Source organism: Alligator mississippiensis, chromosome 2, assembly GCF_030867095.1.
Source record: "Alligator mississippiensis isolate rAllMis1 chromosome 2, rAllMis1, whole genome shotgun sequence".
Taxonomy (NCBI): Eukaryota; Metazoa; Chordata; order Crocodylia; family Alligatoridae; genus Alligator; species Alligator mississippiensis.
In genome coordinates this window covers 7,435,219-7,452,671 of record NC_081825.1, presented here as the reverse complement: position 1 = coordinate 7,452,671, position 17,453 = coordinate 7,435,219, and the positions used below count along the sequence as shown (strand labels likewise).

The 17,453-nt window shown below is 44.5% G+C and overlaps 1 protein-coding gene across 1 annotated transcript in view; it reads right to left on the bottom strand.

Annotated features, from left to right (window-relative positions):
- The window catches only part of DDRGK1 (DDRGK domain containing 1), a 54,041-nt gene that overhangs the window by 6,610 nt on the left and 29,978 nt on the right, over nucleotides 1-17,453 (bottom strand). The window contains exons 5-6 of the mRNA XM_014597092.3: nucleotides 7,462-7,584; nucleotides 5,094-5,132 (exon numbers count right to left, since the gene is read on the bottom strand). Coding sequence (XP_014452578.1) covers nucleotides 5,094-5,132; nucleotides 7,462-7,584 — 162 coding nt within the window. The remainder of the gene's footprint in view (nucleotides 1-5,093; nucleotides 5,133-7,461; nucleotides 7,585-17,453) is intronic.

Below are 17,453 nucleotides of genomic sequence, written 5' to 3'. Positions count from 1 at the left end.
CTGAACTTCCCCATGCCTTGGCTTTCCCATCTGTAAAATGGGTTAACAACACATACATCAAAATGCAGTGCAAAAAATTAACGCTGGGGAGGAACTTTTGAAAACATAAGAAGTGTTAAGTAGTCTTATTTATTTTTTCTTTTAGTCCTGACCATGATTTGCAATACTACAGGGAGCGGAACAACTTCAGATGCAAGTTTTGCCTTTAAATGATTGGAGATAATGCTTCCAAAGCCATGTTGCATTTGTTTTTGGCTTCTTTTAAGACTGCAGCGATTCTAACTCAGATGGACCTCTAAGAAATAAAAAGGCTGCAAAACACTCGCTGCTTTTCATTCAAACACAAGAAAAGAAAAAAACCACAACCCCGGCACCCAGATTTACTAGTTGTGAAGTCAGATACAGCCAAGCTAGAGAACTGACTACTATGGACTGAAGATATGAAGAGGGAACCAGTCCATGGAATTCAGTTCTCAGAGCTGGGAACTGCCAGATTGTGTCACATCTTCTTTTAGAAAGGATAGGGTGGGCAAAGCCACATTTAAGAAAAATAGTGAAAGAATAATAAAACAGAAGGACTGAAATCTTAACCTACACATATGCCTGCCCTGGTTTGTCAGGGGGTTTACTGGAAGCTTTCCAACTTACACATTTCCCACAGACAATATGCTAGAAGACTCGTTTCGCAACAATATACTGCAGTTATTAAGCCTCAAAGTCGGATTCAGCACAGCACGAAAGCGCACGCCGAATTTTTGTAAGTGCACATTTACAATGGGTAAAGGTCTTTGCTGAACTGGGGCCCCAAACTAATTTAATGGCATCAAGGGCAGGATCATCCTTGACTAAAGCATCTTACCCAAGTGTCTGTCCAACCTGCTCTTGAAATCTTCCAGGGATGGAGATGGCACAGCTTCTCTAGGTGCCTGTTGCAGCGCTGGACCACTCATGTAGCCAAAATGTTCCTCTTCATCTCCAACCTAAATTTCTCTTGCTGAAGCTTGAGGTCATTGCTCCTAGTCCTTCCTCTCCCCTATGGCCAGGGGCAAAAGCCCATCTCTATCCTCTGTTATCCATATCCATTTAATCTGTAAGCGCCCTTTAAGTATCTGAAGACTCTTACCAAATCCTCCCTCGGTCTCTCTTCTCCAGACTCACATCATCTTTAAATTTTGAAGTGTACTGCCTTCGTAACTATTAAAACCCCTATTAAGAGCCGGCGCCTCTCCTTTTAAAAAGAAACAGAATCGTCTACCATGACAATCGGCCGCTGAAGAAAGGAAACACGATGTTGGGACCCGCAGAGGAATTTAACAGTCAAGGCTGGGATTTTCCAAGCAGCCTGAAGAGCATCAGGTACTCAACCGCCACTGAATTTCATCTCCTACTCCTTTCAAGCTCTTGGAGAAACCTCATTAAAACACCCAGCAAGGCACAGGCACCGAAAGAAGAGCCTGCATGTAAAAAGTCTCTAAGAAAGGAATGAGACAAGCTGCCTCCACTCAAAACTTCTATTGTCAGACGCTATTTGAGAGAATGGCCAGCTTCAAATCATTTCATTGTTTCATATGAAACGATGAAATAAATAAATAAATGAAAATCAGTTGCTCGTTAAACTGATGAAGCCCAAAGAATTTGTAGACGGGTATTAATAACTTAGCACCCCTGGAGTAGACAGCTCTTAACGGCTACAAAAGGCACCAATTGATCCAGGTAGAATGGATGGTGTGCTGCCCTCATCTTTTATGAGCAGAGTATTAATTTTCAGATATAAAGGGAAAAACTATCCATTTTGAAGAAAACAACGCTCTGGCTTTTGGTCTCAGTGCTGCCAACCGTCTCCATTCAGCAAGCCACGTGCTTAAACCATGTGCTGAAGTCCTCTAAGAGGAACCTTAAGCACGTGCTTAAAGTCCAAGGGATATATATCAAAGAAAGGCAACTATAAATGGGTACTTAAACACTGAACAGAGGCTTTAGCGACTGATCATTGCAACGCAGAGAAGTGGCTGCAGCACCTCGTGGATTCGGAGCCAAAGATCCCCCTCCCCATTTTGAGTAGAAGGACGTGGAAGGAAAGGGCCTAATCAGTCTGCTCCCTGCTCTTCTGGTGCAGTTTATTTAGGTTGTGATTTGATGGGATTTTAATGTGCGCGTGCGTTCAAAATATTTGATCAAAACCCAGCTTTCATCACAGATAACGGCGGACACAGCACATGAAACAAAGCACGGTGCAGACACTTCAAGGCGCTCCTTTCCATCAAAGAGCTCCCGCTGACCTCGGGGGAAAGCAAAATCTCCAAGCTATGCTGAGGACCCAAGATGCGAGTTTTGCCCTTTGAAGGCCCATCTTCATGATGGAGTTACTTGAGTTTTGTCCCTGTTCTCTCCACCCAAAAACCTCTAGGCCAAGTTCAGTGGACTGGCCCATCTCAGATAGCCGGCCCACCCTTGGGTGAGGGCCAAAGACCAAGTACTGCTTTCGTTTGGTCCAGTGAGCTTCCCCACTCTGCAATGCAGACACAGACTCAACCGCTCAAGTGCGCGTTGGCCTACGCTTGCCAACAAAGCCACCAGTGCTCTCAGAAGGATATGCCGCATCTCACAAATTCACTGACAAGGAATGACACAGCACCTCAGCTTACTGCAGCACAAGCACTCATGTAGCAGAAAAAACCAACGGCGTACGGAGATGTATTAACAGGACTTGCACTTGCAAATCAAGGGAAGGGATTCTTCCATACGATTCAGTACTGGGGGGTTTCAACTGGGGCACTGGACTGCATCCAGTTTGGGGCCCCACGCTGCAAGAAGGATGTGGTCAGTTTGGAATGAGATCAGCACAGAGCAATCGAAATGATTAGGGGATACCTGGGAGGCAAGACTAACGAGGAAAGGCTGAAAATAATTGGGCACTTTTACACGTACTCCGGGGCGAGGCGGGAACTTTAATTAGAGCTGCTCTACTTAAAGCACCGCAGCGCCTCGTGTATCAGTGTCCCCGCACTTCAAAATGAATTAAAGCTCATTTGACCAACTTTAAATTATTCGACAAACACTTGAACTAAAGCTCATTTGACAAACTTGAGTTCAAATTCTGCTGTTTTGAAGCACGGGGCCGCTGATACACAAGGCTGCTGGAGCACGGTAATGACCACAGAGACTTGATTAATCCAGCTGCTCCGACTCGCTGCAATTGCAGCGTGTCCCAGCAGCCTCCCAGCATGTCTACAGGCACTCACTTCATTTGGAGAAGAGAAGACTGAAGGTAGGGATTTGACAACAGTCTTCAAATACCTAAAGGGCAATTAAAGAGAGGATGGAGATGGGAATTTTTTCCTCCATGACTGCAGGGGACAGGAATAGGAGTGACGGCCTCAAGCTGCAGCCAGGAAAGTTTACACTGGAGATTAGGAAGAACTTTCTGACTATGAAGGTGGTCAAGCATTGGAACAGGCTGTCTTTCCTTGGAGGCTGAAGAGCAGGTTGGACAGACGCTTGGCTGAGATGGCTTAGCCAGGGACAATACTGCCTTGACCAAGGGGGCTGGGGACTAGATGAGCTTGTGAGGTGCTCTCAGCCCTACTTTCCTACAATTCTTTTGTTCCTATGAATGTGCAGGTCCTAACACCACCCATGGCACGATACAACACTTGTGAGCATCCAGCACGTTAAGCATGGCTTTGCAGTATGATGAGGGCGGTGACCCAAAATGACTGTACAAAGACACACACTGTAGAGAAAAAAAAAATCTACTGATCACTCTGGATTTCCACCAGCGTCACCGATATCTGGGGTGGCTTGAAGCCAGATGCCTGTGCATGCAAGAGATATGAGTGCTAATGAAACTTTCCACGTGTCTGTTAAGCCGAGAATCTCGTTCCCCATAAAACTGGGATCAAGTTAACCAGGACTAATACAGGTAACTGCACGAACAGAATGAATATGCTCTTCTCCCTCCAGCTCCAGATAGGAAAATGTACTTTGAAAAGCAAAAAACCCCCGTGAGAGTTGGGGATTCTATTTTTAATTGAGGAGCAAAGGGGGGGGGGGGGTGATGTTCAAGATGATTCACAAACTTTAAAAATGCAACTAGACGAACAGCACATTCAAAAGAAGCCTAAGGCACCCTGACCTTTTCTATAATACACCTCTAAAGGTTAAGATGACACCATGCTTCTCAGGGGTATGAAGTTAGAATGGAAATCATGTTGAAGGCTTACATGACCTTTTACTGTGCATGCGTTTCAAATATACACAAAAGCAACAGACTACACACAGCTACCACGATCCTTATTCTCACTCAGATGCGACACCTTGGCTATAAAGGAATAATTGATTTTTTTTTTTTAAATCAATGCTGCGTGTTCACATTCAGAAACCCAGGGGCTGATTTAACCAGGCACTGAGCACCTTCAAGCATCTTGACTTCAGCATGAACAGGATCAGGTGCCACGGTACTTGCAGACACTATTTTTTCAAAGATAGAAACTTTTCCACTTAAAGTGCAGGGAACCTAACCAGGATAAAGGCGGACTGTTAATACACTGCTGAAGCCAGCCTGCTTCTCTATGAATTCCTTTTTTAGGCTGCATAAAAAGCTATTGCCAACTATTCGGGAGCATCTGATTTCTTTTTGAAGCGAGCTACTTGAAATGGAGCACGTACTTCAGCCACAGGAAAAAAAAGAGAAAATTTCAATGCAACATTTCCAAAGCGTCTTCTTATTTTTAAGGTTTATTTTAAACCCCTAGTTCCAAATTGAACCCCAGGTATACAGAACTCCACACTTCGGTAAAGGAGAGCCGTAAATTTGTATGTAAGGGCCAAAAACATGGCCACAAAATTAAAATCGAAGGTAAAAACTATTCCAGCAATTATGAACACAACACGAGCTGCTAGAGCACATGCATACTGGAGTAATTGGTGGCATTAGTTGGATACTTGCTTTATTAAATATATGTTTAGAACGTGACCGAACTTGTCTTCCTTTACACAGTTCTCTGCCAATAAATCATTTGACGTAATAAATATAAAGCAAAGAAACGAGACAGAGAAAGAGAGCGAGAAAAAAAATAGGAATGGTGGCTTACCTTGATGTAGGTGAGAAATTCCATTAGCAAGCTATGAGACTGGGTACAGCAAGGAAAATAATTATTAATTCAAATGAATAAAAATGTAATTCTTTGCAACTCCAAATTACTGAGAAAAAAATGGCATTATAAAAAGTGTTCCCTAACTATAAGTATACAAGATGTGCATACCCATGTGTGTGTCCAAGGACCAATTTTGATTTATGAAATGAGAGCTAAGGTAGTCTATGAACTTGAAATGGTTTGGTTCGAGGATCATTGGTACTTAAAATTAATGTTTTATTTTTGTCAAAGTAACTCAAAACCATCCAGTATCTGCACTGTGCGTCTTTATGGCACAAACAGCGGGCAACATCTCCTTTTAGACTGCGTTACTTTCTATATTGTCTAATAAATTATATCAAGTTCTGCTCTCTGATGTGGATGCGATTCCAATTAGATGCTGCTCGTATATACCAGAGGGCAGAATTTAGCCCATAACAATCATTGCATGTACAAACGACCCCATTTTTTCAAGCTTCAAAGGCAAAGGACACCCACTAACTTGAATATCGGTTGTGGGAGACACTGGGGCTAGAAATTAAGCCACTTTTATTCAGTGCCTAACTAAGTATTTAAGTGCATGTCTTGAGACACTGAAGTTTATTACAAACCCACGTGGGACAGAGCATGTGGTTGCAGCACGATACCAGGATGTTGCAGTACCTTGTACAGAACAAGGCAGAAAGGCACCTGGTTTTAGCTACATTATCATTCCTATACAACTGCATATCTTGGAGCATTTTTTACTTAATGGGTGTTTGGAAAAGGTACTTTATCAGTCACGTGTAACAAAACACAGGTTTTAGGTTGACAGTAAGGAACCCTTGCCCCAATTCCTTAAGTGTGTAACCCTCCCTCTCTGCTCCCATGGACACAGCTTCCCACCAAGAACAAACGAACTACAGTTGCATAAGCCTCCTTAAAAGGAGGTTGCTAATGAGACAGCTTTACTTCAGCTGTAAAACCATCTTCTAAAACCACCTGTGGTGCTACAGGGCACAGCTAACTAACTACAGCAGGTCACTTGGAAAGAAGCCCATCTTACCTGTGTCATACTCCTGGTAGGACTTTGCTACTTACAAGTTTCAAAAAGCCAATCACACAGTTTAGGGCTAGATTTTTTTTTTTAATGCCGGTTGGCGTTGGATTTGCAAATAGCTCAGAGGTGCTAGGCATCCAAACCCTAGTTTAAAGAGGAGCCAGGTATCTGACTGCCCTGTCGGTCTTTGAAAATACACCTCGCAGGTACTAACTCTAGGCGACTTCTATTTGGTCTTAATTAGGCACATGATAAAGCACTCCTGGGGGACAGACTTGGCTAGAGGAAGAAAGAAAGAAAGAAAGAAAAACAACACTCTTTGCTCATCATAATCCTATAGGCCCAAATCTGCCTCTACACAAGCCCTCTGGCTGTAGGATTAGGACAACGATCCAGTCGCTTGGTACTTTTAAACAGATACACCACAGTCAGATGCATTCAGTTGTCAATACATGGGAGGTGCAACCTCCAGGCCCCTCTTCATTTTATAGCAGTTCAAATTACAACCAGGAAAAATGCTAAACAGGGAATCCTGCCTTCCAAAACAGCACTGTAAAAAATGTTAGATAAAGTACCACATTTTATCGGCAGCATCCAGAAACAAGTTTCTATGTGGCCACAGAAGATGGGTGTTATGAGCCCTCTGCAGAGGGTAAGGCATTAACAACAGCAAAAAGATTAGCATTGCAGGGTGTACAGTGGCAGAAACACAACCAGAAACACTGGGGAAAGGAGCATCTAAAGCTTCATTTTATAAACCATATTTAAACATCAGCTTTGTTTCAGTTTTATTCATGTGACACCTCTCAGGGATTGAAGTTGGGAGTTAAAAATGTATTCGACTATCAATAGCAAATTGGAAGCAACCCCTGTATTCAACGTTACTTTTGCTCCCTGTTACCTGGCACTCTAGTAGCATGTTTTGTGTGTATTGCAGGGTTGCTGATTTTAGGAAGGCATTTGGATTAAAATCAGTCTAATCCAGCCCTCTTGCAAAAGAGGCAAAGCCCCACTCATTGATATATGGGCTGCATTTATTCACATCTACTTCTAAAGACTGGAATCAAGTATTCTAATGCTCCCCAGTAAATACTCTAAATTGACAATTATTATATATACACATATCTCTGCTGTTAAAGATGCAAGAAAAACCTATATGCACACTCTGCCTTCCCCCAGCCAAGTGCTTTTTGCAGGATATAAAATGCAAGAAGGATAATTTATACAGCCACAATGAGCCAGGGGGAGGGAGTCAGGGATTCTAGCTGCAGAGACAGCCCGACATACCTCTTCTTCGGTCATTGCTTCTTCAACACCTTCCTCTTCCACAATAAAACTCTCCTTCAGCTTCAGGTACTCTTCATACTCCCTCTGTTCCTCCTCCTCTTTGGCTTTCTTCTTTTCCTCTTCCTGCAGAAAAATGAGAGTGGTCAATTCTTTCCTCCCAAAGCCACGAGGACCTCCATTATCTAATTGCCTTCACTAGGCCAGGCCCAGAACAGGAAGATTTTTCTCAAAACTGCAGCTTTTAAATTCTCCTTTGATTGCCTCATTAATTTCACAAGCTGTTTGGATCCTGTCATTTTTTTTTTTTTAAAACAGTGGCTGACTAACACCTGGCAGCACAAGCTCAAAGTTAACTGATGTCCCTGGGCTGGCTCATAAAAAGGTCCGATGAAAAGAGAGGTACTCTTATATAGCAAACAGCTTCCTCAATTTGCATGAGTGTGTTTCTTTTACAATGTGGGTGGCAGGAAGTTCCTGCCCCCAAACCATACTTTGATGCAATTTAGCCATGTTCAGTTATCAGCCCCAACCCTGCACTTGCTCACATCAGTACAAATCAGAAATAACGACAAGGGCCTACTGAGTTATGCTGGTGTCAGATAGGAAAGAGAAAGAATCTGGTCAATAAAAATGTTCTTTCGAGGACGCACAACAAGAGCTGGTTCTTTGCAGGGGACAGGATGAATTGCATGAAGGATCTCTTTTAGGAACAGAAGGCAAGGCATGGCTGTACCGAGGCAAAAATTCTCCTGGGTACTCCGATTAGCCCAATTCTGCTTTTAAATCATTTGTAAGAAAAATACTTCTACCCCAGAAACCATTTTAAGTCTTGTGAGTTGTAGGCAAACAGCCAGCGCATCTCCAAGCAGCGCTGGCTCCGAGGAATCGCCACCGACGTACACAGGTGGGAGAACCAAGCTATACATAAGAAGCGACTCGTACCGGGAGGTACCGTGAAACGGGCAGAGACGAGACAAAAATCTCAAGGCTCCGTTCTTAAAGCACATCGTCCTGCTGCTTTCCAAGAGATTTTCATGCATTTTAGGACTGTCCAACTTCAAAACACAGCAGACGCTTTCTTTTTTTGCTTTGGAACAAAAAACACATGCATCGACGTGTTATGTTTGTATGGTACTGAATTAAACCATGCTCTGCCTGAATCAGGCCCTGGGAGCTATCACAGTAGAAATGTTAAAATTCAAAAAAAGTGTTTGTTTGATTTTTCTTTCAAACCCAATGCCTGTGCATTTTTCCTTGGCAAGGCCAGAGGAATTAACACCACGCCAGCATGCAAGCAATTTTTAAACAATTCTGCCGTCTTCGTTTCCAATTGCTTATGGTTCTTTCTATTCCATATTCCTTAGCCTTGCAATTATACAGTAATTACTTCTCAAATTGGGGGGAAGTGGAACAATTGCTCCATAAGACCTTTTGGGGTTTTTTTTTTTCTCCCTTCCCTTTTTTTGGCATGGAAAACTTTAACATGAAAGGCATCCCTAGATGCATGCACTAAAGATGCTATTTTGTGGCCAAACCCTGTAGGCTAGACTTAGGACCCTGGAACAAAGCATGAGATGCCAGTGCTGTAGCACAAACAGCCAGGAAAGTGTTTGTGGCTCCAACTCTCTTTGATCAGATTCAAAACAGACTCACTTGTGGGACTGTGGTGGTAAAGTGCCCGTACGGTGAAAATGTGACTGAGTAAAAGCACCTCATTACTTCACAGGGTTGATCTTTTTGGGCTTACAGTGTTGCAGAACAGCTTTGATGAGCAGGAAGGCTGTCAACCCGTCAGCTTTACTGCAACTTGTGAGAGCAAATGGGATATTTTCTTTTTCTGGGCCATGCAACATTTTAACAAAAAGCCAGTTGCAGAGTCTTTAGTATTGGTGAGGCATGAGCCAGAATCAACACTGACCAGTATTTGGGGCCGGTGCTGAGTCAGTAAGAAGGGTGGGGGGGAAAGCACTTTTTCACTTGCAAACTCAGCCAGTTTTGCCAGAGAATTACTGAAACAGGACAAAAGTCTGTCACAACCACCACTTTGTCCCTTCCCATTTGTTTGAAAACCCAGACCCTGCCTATGATTTTTGGATCGTGCATGTATGCAAGCCTGCTTTAAGGGAAGGGAAGGGAAGTGAAGTGACAGTAGGGAAGATTTCCCAGGCAAAAATCCAGAGGAATTGCTCTTAAAGCAAATAAAGAAAAGGGCAACCTGACCCATTTATAACCGAGAGACGTATTAACGGAGCATCGCTGTTCCCATTTCTAAAAGAAGCTGACAGCGAAACAAACCCTGTCTCGGTATCTCACACGCACGTGTCCTTGACGAGCTGTGCCTCTGGTTTCATGCAGACTAAAGCCTGCCAGTGTTCACACTGCAGTAAGGGCCTCTGTGCTAACACACGAGGGAAATGCACTGTTTTTTGGTCTCTTTTTACAGCCTGATCTATGAGTACTCCCCAGACCCGAGGTCCTTCTGGCCCGGTCTGCAGAGTGCTGCCTGGCGGTCTGAGAAGCTGCTTTGGTAGCAGCAGCAAAGCAGCTCCCAGCCCCAATTCTACCTATTAGTCGCCACCTTCTCTAGGACGCTTGGAGTTTCCAAAATTAAAACAAACCAAGTGTAAAAATCAGTCACAGCTATTTCATGAGCTCCAGTGAAAATTCAACCCCCAGGCAAACCTGCGAACACATAGGGAGAAGAGAGACAAACTTGAAGAAGCTCTGGGGGGGATCAGAGAGGGGTGAAAATAAATGCACGGAGGTGGACAACGGGCAGCAGAGGTGGAAGCTGGAAGGGGAGTGATGCAGGTCTGTCTGCTGATAGACAACGGGCTCTTCCCTGGCATCCTAGTCATCACCTTTCACCGCCCAAAGTGCAGCCGTGGAAGGGGGAAGGTGTGGGAGGTGCCCACGCAGGCGTCTGTCTCCTCTGCAAGTGTTCCACATCAGGAAACCCTCCAAAGGCCGCGGGTTTCTACTTGGTTTATTGGCCATTGAAGACATGGCTATATCCACGTTTGCTGAGAAACAAACCTGGCATGCTCATGCATGCCTGAGCCCACAGCACAGATAGCTCGAGTGGCCTCAGTGAGTCAGAGAGCCCAACCATGGCACTGGGCTATGCATGCACTTGAGCCAGGAACTGCCTTACTTGCAGGGCACGTCAGGCACGAGCGTGCTCATACTCGCGTGGGATGAGGGCAAAAGGGACCTTCAGTCCTGGTCCTTATTCCCAAGGTTTTGGGAAAGGGAGGTGGGAATTCGGGGAGAAATGTTTCTGTATGTGTGATGCGGGGAGATGAAATTAGAATTGAATTTCTGGACACAGTCGGCTCTCAACGCACTGCTCTCCAGCGCAGTTGCCAGGAGCTCAGGAGAGAGATAATGGCCAAGCTGCCTCCCATGAAGATGGGTGAAGTGTGGGGAAGTCCCAGCACCACGGAGATTCAGTAACTACCGCCGCTTACCTTCTTCATCTTTCAACCAGATATGTCTCATTCCTCTCCCGCCTCAGCATTACCCACATTGAGAGGCTCTTTATACCTTAAAGGATGTTCTCTGATCCCTCTGATGACGTGTTCACCTCCCCCCCTTACCCTTCAGGCTCTGACAAAGGCGCTCCTCAAAGCTACAAAAAAGGAAATCTCTTAAACGAGAAGAAGTTCACACTCTTCTGGGAAGGACGTCACACCCCGTTTCGAGACCCCTGACAAAAATCCCCATGTCTTCATGCTGGAGCGCTCCTACCTCTTGGTGCTTCTTAAGAATCTGCAAAAACCCTGTGTTAAGGAAGGAGCCAACAACTTCTAAGACAGATGTTCTCAACCTTTTCTGAATTTAGCAGGACCCCATTTTAGTGTATTTATTATACAGCTTACCCTCCTTGCACCCTGCAGCACGCGATTTGAGAATCACAAGCTAAATGAACAGCAAATGCAGTCTAGTCCAGATAACTGCAAACTAACAAACCTTACAAAAGAGACTACACGGAGGAAGTGTCTGGCACCCTCATTCTCCCTCTGACCCCCACAGTTTGTGTAATCCCCGAGCACAGTGGGCCTTGGGCTAGGACTGTGATAAAAACCACCCTTACTGTTAGATTTTGGTGCAGATTTTGTCCAACATGTCCATGGAAGCTGGTGGGATACCGCACAGCACTTTGCAGGGTCAGAGCATTGCACAAATCATGCTGCACCTTGCTTCACAGCACACGTGGGGAGGAGTGGGTTACTGTCCCCATTTCACAGGGATGAAAGCAAGGATGGTTGAAGTCATTTAGTAGAGCTGTGGCCACAGCTCAGGACATCCAACAGCCCAATTGCCATTCAGGTGGCTGCTGATGGTGCCTCAAGCTCATGCTAACTTCTGCTTGGTACTAGTCACACCTGCTCCTGTAGGCTGCAAAGTTTAAATATCAGGAAACTTGTCCTGAAAATGTCTCTTTGCATTCTAGCTAGAGTTGGCTCTTTCTGCTGTCTGCCCCCCGTCTATATGCCCCTGTCATCATGGCTGCTCCTCTGAGGATTTGCATGCTGGCACTTGTGGCCCCTCCGGTGAGCCCTGGGGCACAGTGGGAAAAGTGGGCACAACGAGCCAAGTTGAAAAGCGTGAATCCATGTCACCCACCTGTCCGTGGCAGAGCATGCTGCTCAGAGCACAAGGGCACAGCAGGCGCCCCCAGAGGAGCAGCTGTGGGTGCTGCTGGTTTGCGGGATACTGGGGTGGGTGCCAGGCACTTACCTCCTTGCACGCAGACCAGGTGCCACGGCATGCTTAAAAGGATCTTGCGGTACCTCAGGATGCTGCGATGAAATAATCACTGTCCTAGGCAGACAAGGTTCCTTGGGTGAATTTGATAATCCCTGTCCTAGAGCTTTTCAGCAGGAGCCCAATAATCCCAGCAGCCTGGTGCAGCGTCGACTCTCTGGAGCCCTTTTCAACAGATCTCCCCTTTGCAGCTCACTTTTCTCCCTTGATCTGCCCTGCACAGGCACCTGCTAAGTCAAGTCCAGATACCCTCCCTATTGCTAGTTGTTCTTTCACCCATCTCTGCCCATGCAGATGCTGGCTTGGCCATGAAGTCCCTTCCTGTAGTTTACTTCCCCCATTCCACATCCTTTTGCCCCATCTCTCTCCAAACCCTCTTGGTCTATTGTTTCCTTTACATCAGGTCCCTCACCACCAGCGGTGGGTGCAGGATGCCCAGGCAGCAGGGCTGGTAGCAGCAGCCACCCTCAGGGGTTTGCCAGGAGGCCAAGTCCAGCCGCTGCACTGCCCCCGCCATAACCTGGGCTGCTCCTCGCGCCCGGGCTGGGCAGGGCTGAGGTCCCACTCTGGGCTGGACAGAATCCCTTGGTGGGCTGAATCCAGCCCACAGGCCCAGCTCTGATCTATACACTGTATTACATTTTCACTCTTCATGCAACACACACTAACACTGTATTACATTTTCACTCTTCATGCAACACTCGCTATTTTTTAAAGCAGTTTCCCAATGCTCAAGAGCAGAAGGAATTTTGTTCGAGCTTTCCAAATAAACGTAAAGGAGCAAATAAATGTACCTTCTTGCGACCAAAGCCTGAGAAGTTTTCAATACAGCACGAATGTCTAAGAAGAGAGACTTAAAACTGAAACCATGCTGCAACTGTAACCAGTGTCCAGCGTGAATAGCGTGTGTGGCATCTTCTATACAAAACACACTACTGCAGAAGGTGGCCCCACTTTGTAAAAATTCAAGATTTCTGCCAATAAGCGTAAGAGCTCATTTTTAATGGTTTCTAGAAATCACTCCCATTACATCCAATAAAAAACTGCAAAAATCAACATTTTAAAACTGGATGCCTAAATTTAACATGCTTAAAGAGCGAATGAGGAGCCAAAATGCAAGTGGCCCAAATTGCAGAAGCGTAAGACACCCACAAATCCCAGTTAAATCAGTGGATGCTGCTGCAGGTCTCTGCCTTTGAAGTTGGGGCCATTTTTATGTCAGTATTTTAACATGAAGCTAGAAGCCTAAATCTTGATTACTCAGGGGAGAATTTCTGGCCACAGCCTTGAGTATGCAACTTTATTATCGATAACACTGACGCTAAGCTCCTCTCCATCAGTGGCGCAGCTTTTCAACACGCAGCATTTACACTGAAAAGAGCCGTTTGAAAGAGGAGCTAATCTTGTTTCCTTCTGCACGGCATCAAGGTGGGTGACGGTGAACTGGCTCTGCAAACCTCCCGATCCAATGCAGCGCTGTGTTACAGAACGTGCACCACGCCAGGTTACATGGCTCCATCGCTCAAAAGTGCACACCCTTTTTCACTCAAATTCTGCTGGGCTGGAAGAAGCAAAGTCTACAAAATCCCTGTGCACAGGAAAGCAAGCTCTTTACACAAAAGCTTTGCAGATCGCTCGCTGAGAGCGCTGTTTTGCAACATCAGAGGAAGTTCGCTCTCCTTGATAAGGTGTCGGTTGGTAAACCATTTCACCACCAAAAAACTCCAAGAGCAAAAGGGAAATCCCCAGGGCAGGGCAATGCTGAAGCAAATGCCAATTATAAAGGAGCTTCTTCAGGGTGACGGCCAATCAGGTTATTAGAGCATTGGAAAGGAAATATAAAACATACAAAAATACATTCTCTGGTTCGCAACGCTGGAGCAACGCGGCAGCCACATTTTATTTATCTGTGCATATAATTACATTTAAATAGCAGCTGGGGGTAAATTGGCGCAAGAATATGCAAGACTTGAGTTATCATGGCTCCTCTGAAAGGGCAGTTCTTTTTCACAGTTCAGCCCTAGGCAATGCTGTGAAGAAGTGCCCAGAATAAACAGGAGACGTTAACTCAACTGCTTGTCAGAGGGATTCTGGGATTTCACCTGCCTTTGTGATTCTCAAATGTCCACAAAAATGCCATGTCTGACCCACCAACTCCAGCTGGCTTCAATGAGATGAAAAGATTTTAAGATCTTTTCTAATTCCTCTATCTCTAGGCTGCAATTCATTAGTTCATTGGTGGTAACATGATTAAAATTCACCTGCCTTTTACCAGCTTCCCTTTGTAGCTTGACTGACAGTACAAGGATCATCAGTGATCACCGAGGAGGATGGAGGGATTGGCTCTGGGTGTAACTAAGCAGGCTGAAAGAAATGCATCCTCTCCAGTAAGTAAATCGCAAGGCTTATAGAAACAAAAGCTTTTTATAAGCTCTCCAAGAGACAGGAAAACAGAAGAAACTCTGCTTGCAATTCCCCTGTTTCACTGCTAGTGTGTTACATTGGCAAATAAGTTCTCCTGCATGCATGAGTCACGGTGCCTCTATGGCAAAGACTGACTTTATTTCAAGAACACCGGTTCACATCTTTTAATTTAGATCATATGAAATGATGCCACATGCATACAGAGAAGATGGAGATGGGCTTTTCCCTGTGGTCGCAGAAACAGGGACTAGGACCAATGGCCTCAACCTGCAGCAAAGGAAATTTAGGATGGAGATTAGAAGGATCTTTCTGACTATGGTCAAGTGTTGGAACAGGCTATCTACAGAAACTGCTGAAGCTTCATCCCTGGAAATTTCCAAAGCAGGTTAGACAGACACTCGGCTGGGAGGGTATATAACTGGGTTGATCCTGCCTTGACGAAGGGCTGGATTAGATAAATTTGTGAGGTCCCTTCTGGCCTTATTTTCCTATGATCCTACAAGATGCCCCTTTCACATTCATCACTGTGCTACATCATTTGAGCACTGAACCTACGGTCTTCTTTAAAAGCCATGAAAGCACATAAACACAAATCCTAGGAGCAGACTGGCTTCTCTCCCCTCAACCGCAGGAGCTAAATGTGAGGCAAAGGACCACCTTGGACATTGCTAAGAAACCTTAAGATTTTGTTAGAATAAACTTCTCATTGAATTTTGAATCGCTGCTGCTTTGCAGGACTATCACTGCCATGGAAATGTTTGAGGTACGAGTTCTGGAGGCTGACAAGATGCAAACACACAGACAGGGTGCTTTCTGGCTGCTCGCTCTCTTTTTAAATTCATGACTAATCAATCACTTCTTGCATAACCTTTAATAAAGCTGCCTTTCCATCTTCTCTTGAATGTGGGTGGTAGGAGTGGGGCGTGCTACTCCCAAGGATTCAACCCAGTTATAAACCTTCGCCTACTAGAAACACAGAAAAAGGTTCTTTTGAAACAATACATGAACGCAAACTGCATCGGACAGAAAGTGTCCGAGTGCATTATTTATTTTTGGCTCTGTGGGTGAAGTAAAAGGGTCGGAGGGGCAGCACTTCTGGTATCACATGCTAAGTCTGTAAGGGGACCTGAAACGAGAATGCTGTATATGTAAAGCCGTGATACTATGAATAGGTGCAGTTAGGTCTGCTGGGACCCAACTTTTTCTTCTCTCCAGCACTAAATTTTTGAAGTCCTGTTACTAAGATGCTCCCTGCAAACACTGCTCTGCCTACCAACTGGAGCAGGACTTTTGATCTACACAAAGTTTAGTTCTTGTGTGAATCTCCACAATGGTCCAGCTTCCTTTTAAAGATTGAGAGAACTATTAGATGCGAATACAGGCTTGAAAATTGCAAGAACACAGGTGCCTGACTGAAGTCAAGTGCTAAATATTGGCAGATGCTAGCTTTGCTGTTGAGTAGGAAGCACTTGCTGGTTACTTGGATACTGCACTTTGAGACGCAGGAAAAATGGAATTGATTTGGTGAAAATGGTGCATACTGCATGAGGCAGTAGAATACTTTTACCCAGTAAAGAGACTTGCTGCCCCATTAAAATAAATGAAGAAAAAAAAAAAAATCAAGAGAATTCAAGATTGTTTTGCTCCAGGAATAAACGTGTAGTCTTTACATGTAAGGTGGGATTTCCAAAGGAACTTACCTCAGGGAACTTTAGACCTGATTTTGAAAGGCATTCAGCTCTGGTGTCTTAGCACTTTTGAAAATCCCACTAGGTAAGTTTCTGCACCTTTAAGCACCTAGATACCTTAAAAAATTCAGACCCCTGATCTTTATATCTCCTTTCTTTTACCCAACCTTGTAAGATCATTGTAGAAATGTATATGCCCAAGAATAACAATCTGTCTTCCCTACCAATGCTCACAGTAAACAAACTAGGTTAACAGTGTTTGACTAATGCAACCAAAATAAAAGTTATACAACCCCAAAACAAGCAGGGTTTACAAGTCTGCTTCAGTCTGGCTTTTTTTTAATGTGCCAACTTCCATACGATGAGATCCTCATTTAAAGTTTCACACCTAGGTACTATACTCAACCCCTCAACAGTGAAGGATGGACCTGGTAAGCTGCTGCCCCAGTTAAACAGAAGCTACTGGCACTGGGAGAGAAAGAATCAAGAGGGAAATATTATTCTTGCTCTCGTTAGAGGAAACCTGTGTTTGGACTACTTGCATAAACTGAGCAAACCAGTTCTTGGTTAGCAATTTATCTGCTGTGCTGATCCTGGTTCTTGCCAGCTTTCAGTTTCTAATAACACAGGAATTCCTTGACTAAATCAGACCAGTCATCCATTTAGACCGTTAACCTGTTTGTCAGTGACTAGTTATGACAGCTTTTAAGAAAGAGGCATAAAAACTTCAGGTGGGTGCTTATGGCATAATTCAGTTCCTAGGAGGTCAGGAAGAAAACTTTCCTTATAATAAGAAGCCGGTTTGTAGGCCCTTCCAAAATGCCAAAATGCCAGGGTTTCTATTTTTGTTTTTTGTTTTAATTCTTGTTGCTATGACTCTGATAATCTCCCTATTCAGAAATCAGCAGCTTTCTTACTTACGAAATGTAAGACAGAGGCTTGGAAGAAGAAAGGATTATTCTATGCACAACCAGAAAGGGAAATATTTTCTAGAGGAGGAAAATACAATGCAAGTCCTGGCTGTGTTCTCACATTTTTTGTTTCTGTTGAATAACAAGAGCATTTTAGGAGCCTACTGTTGACATTAAAAAAAAGTCTGTTCTTTTAAGT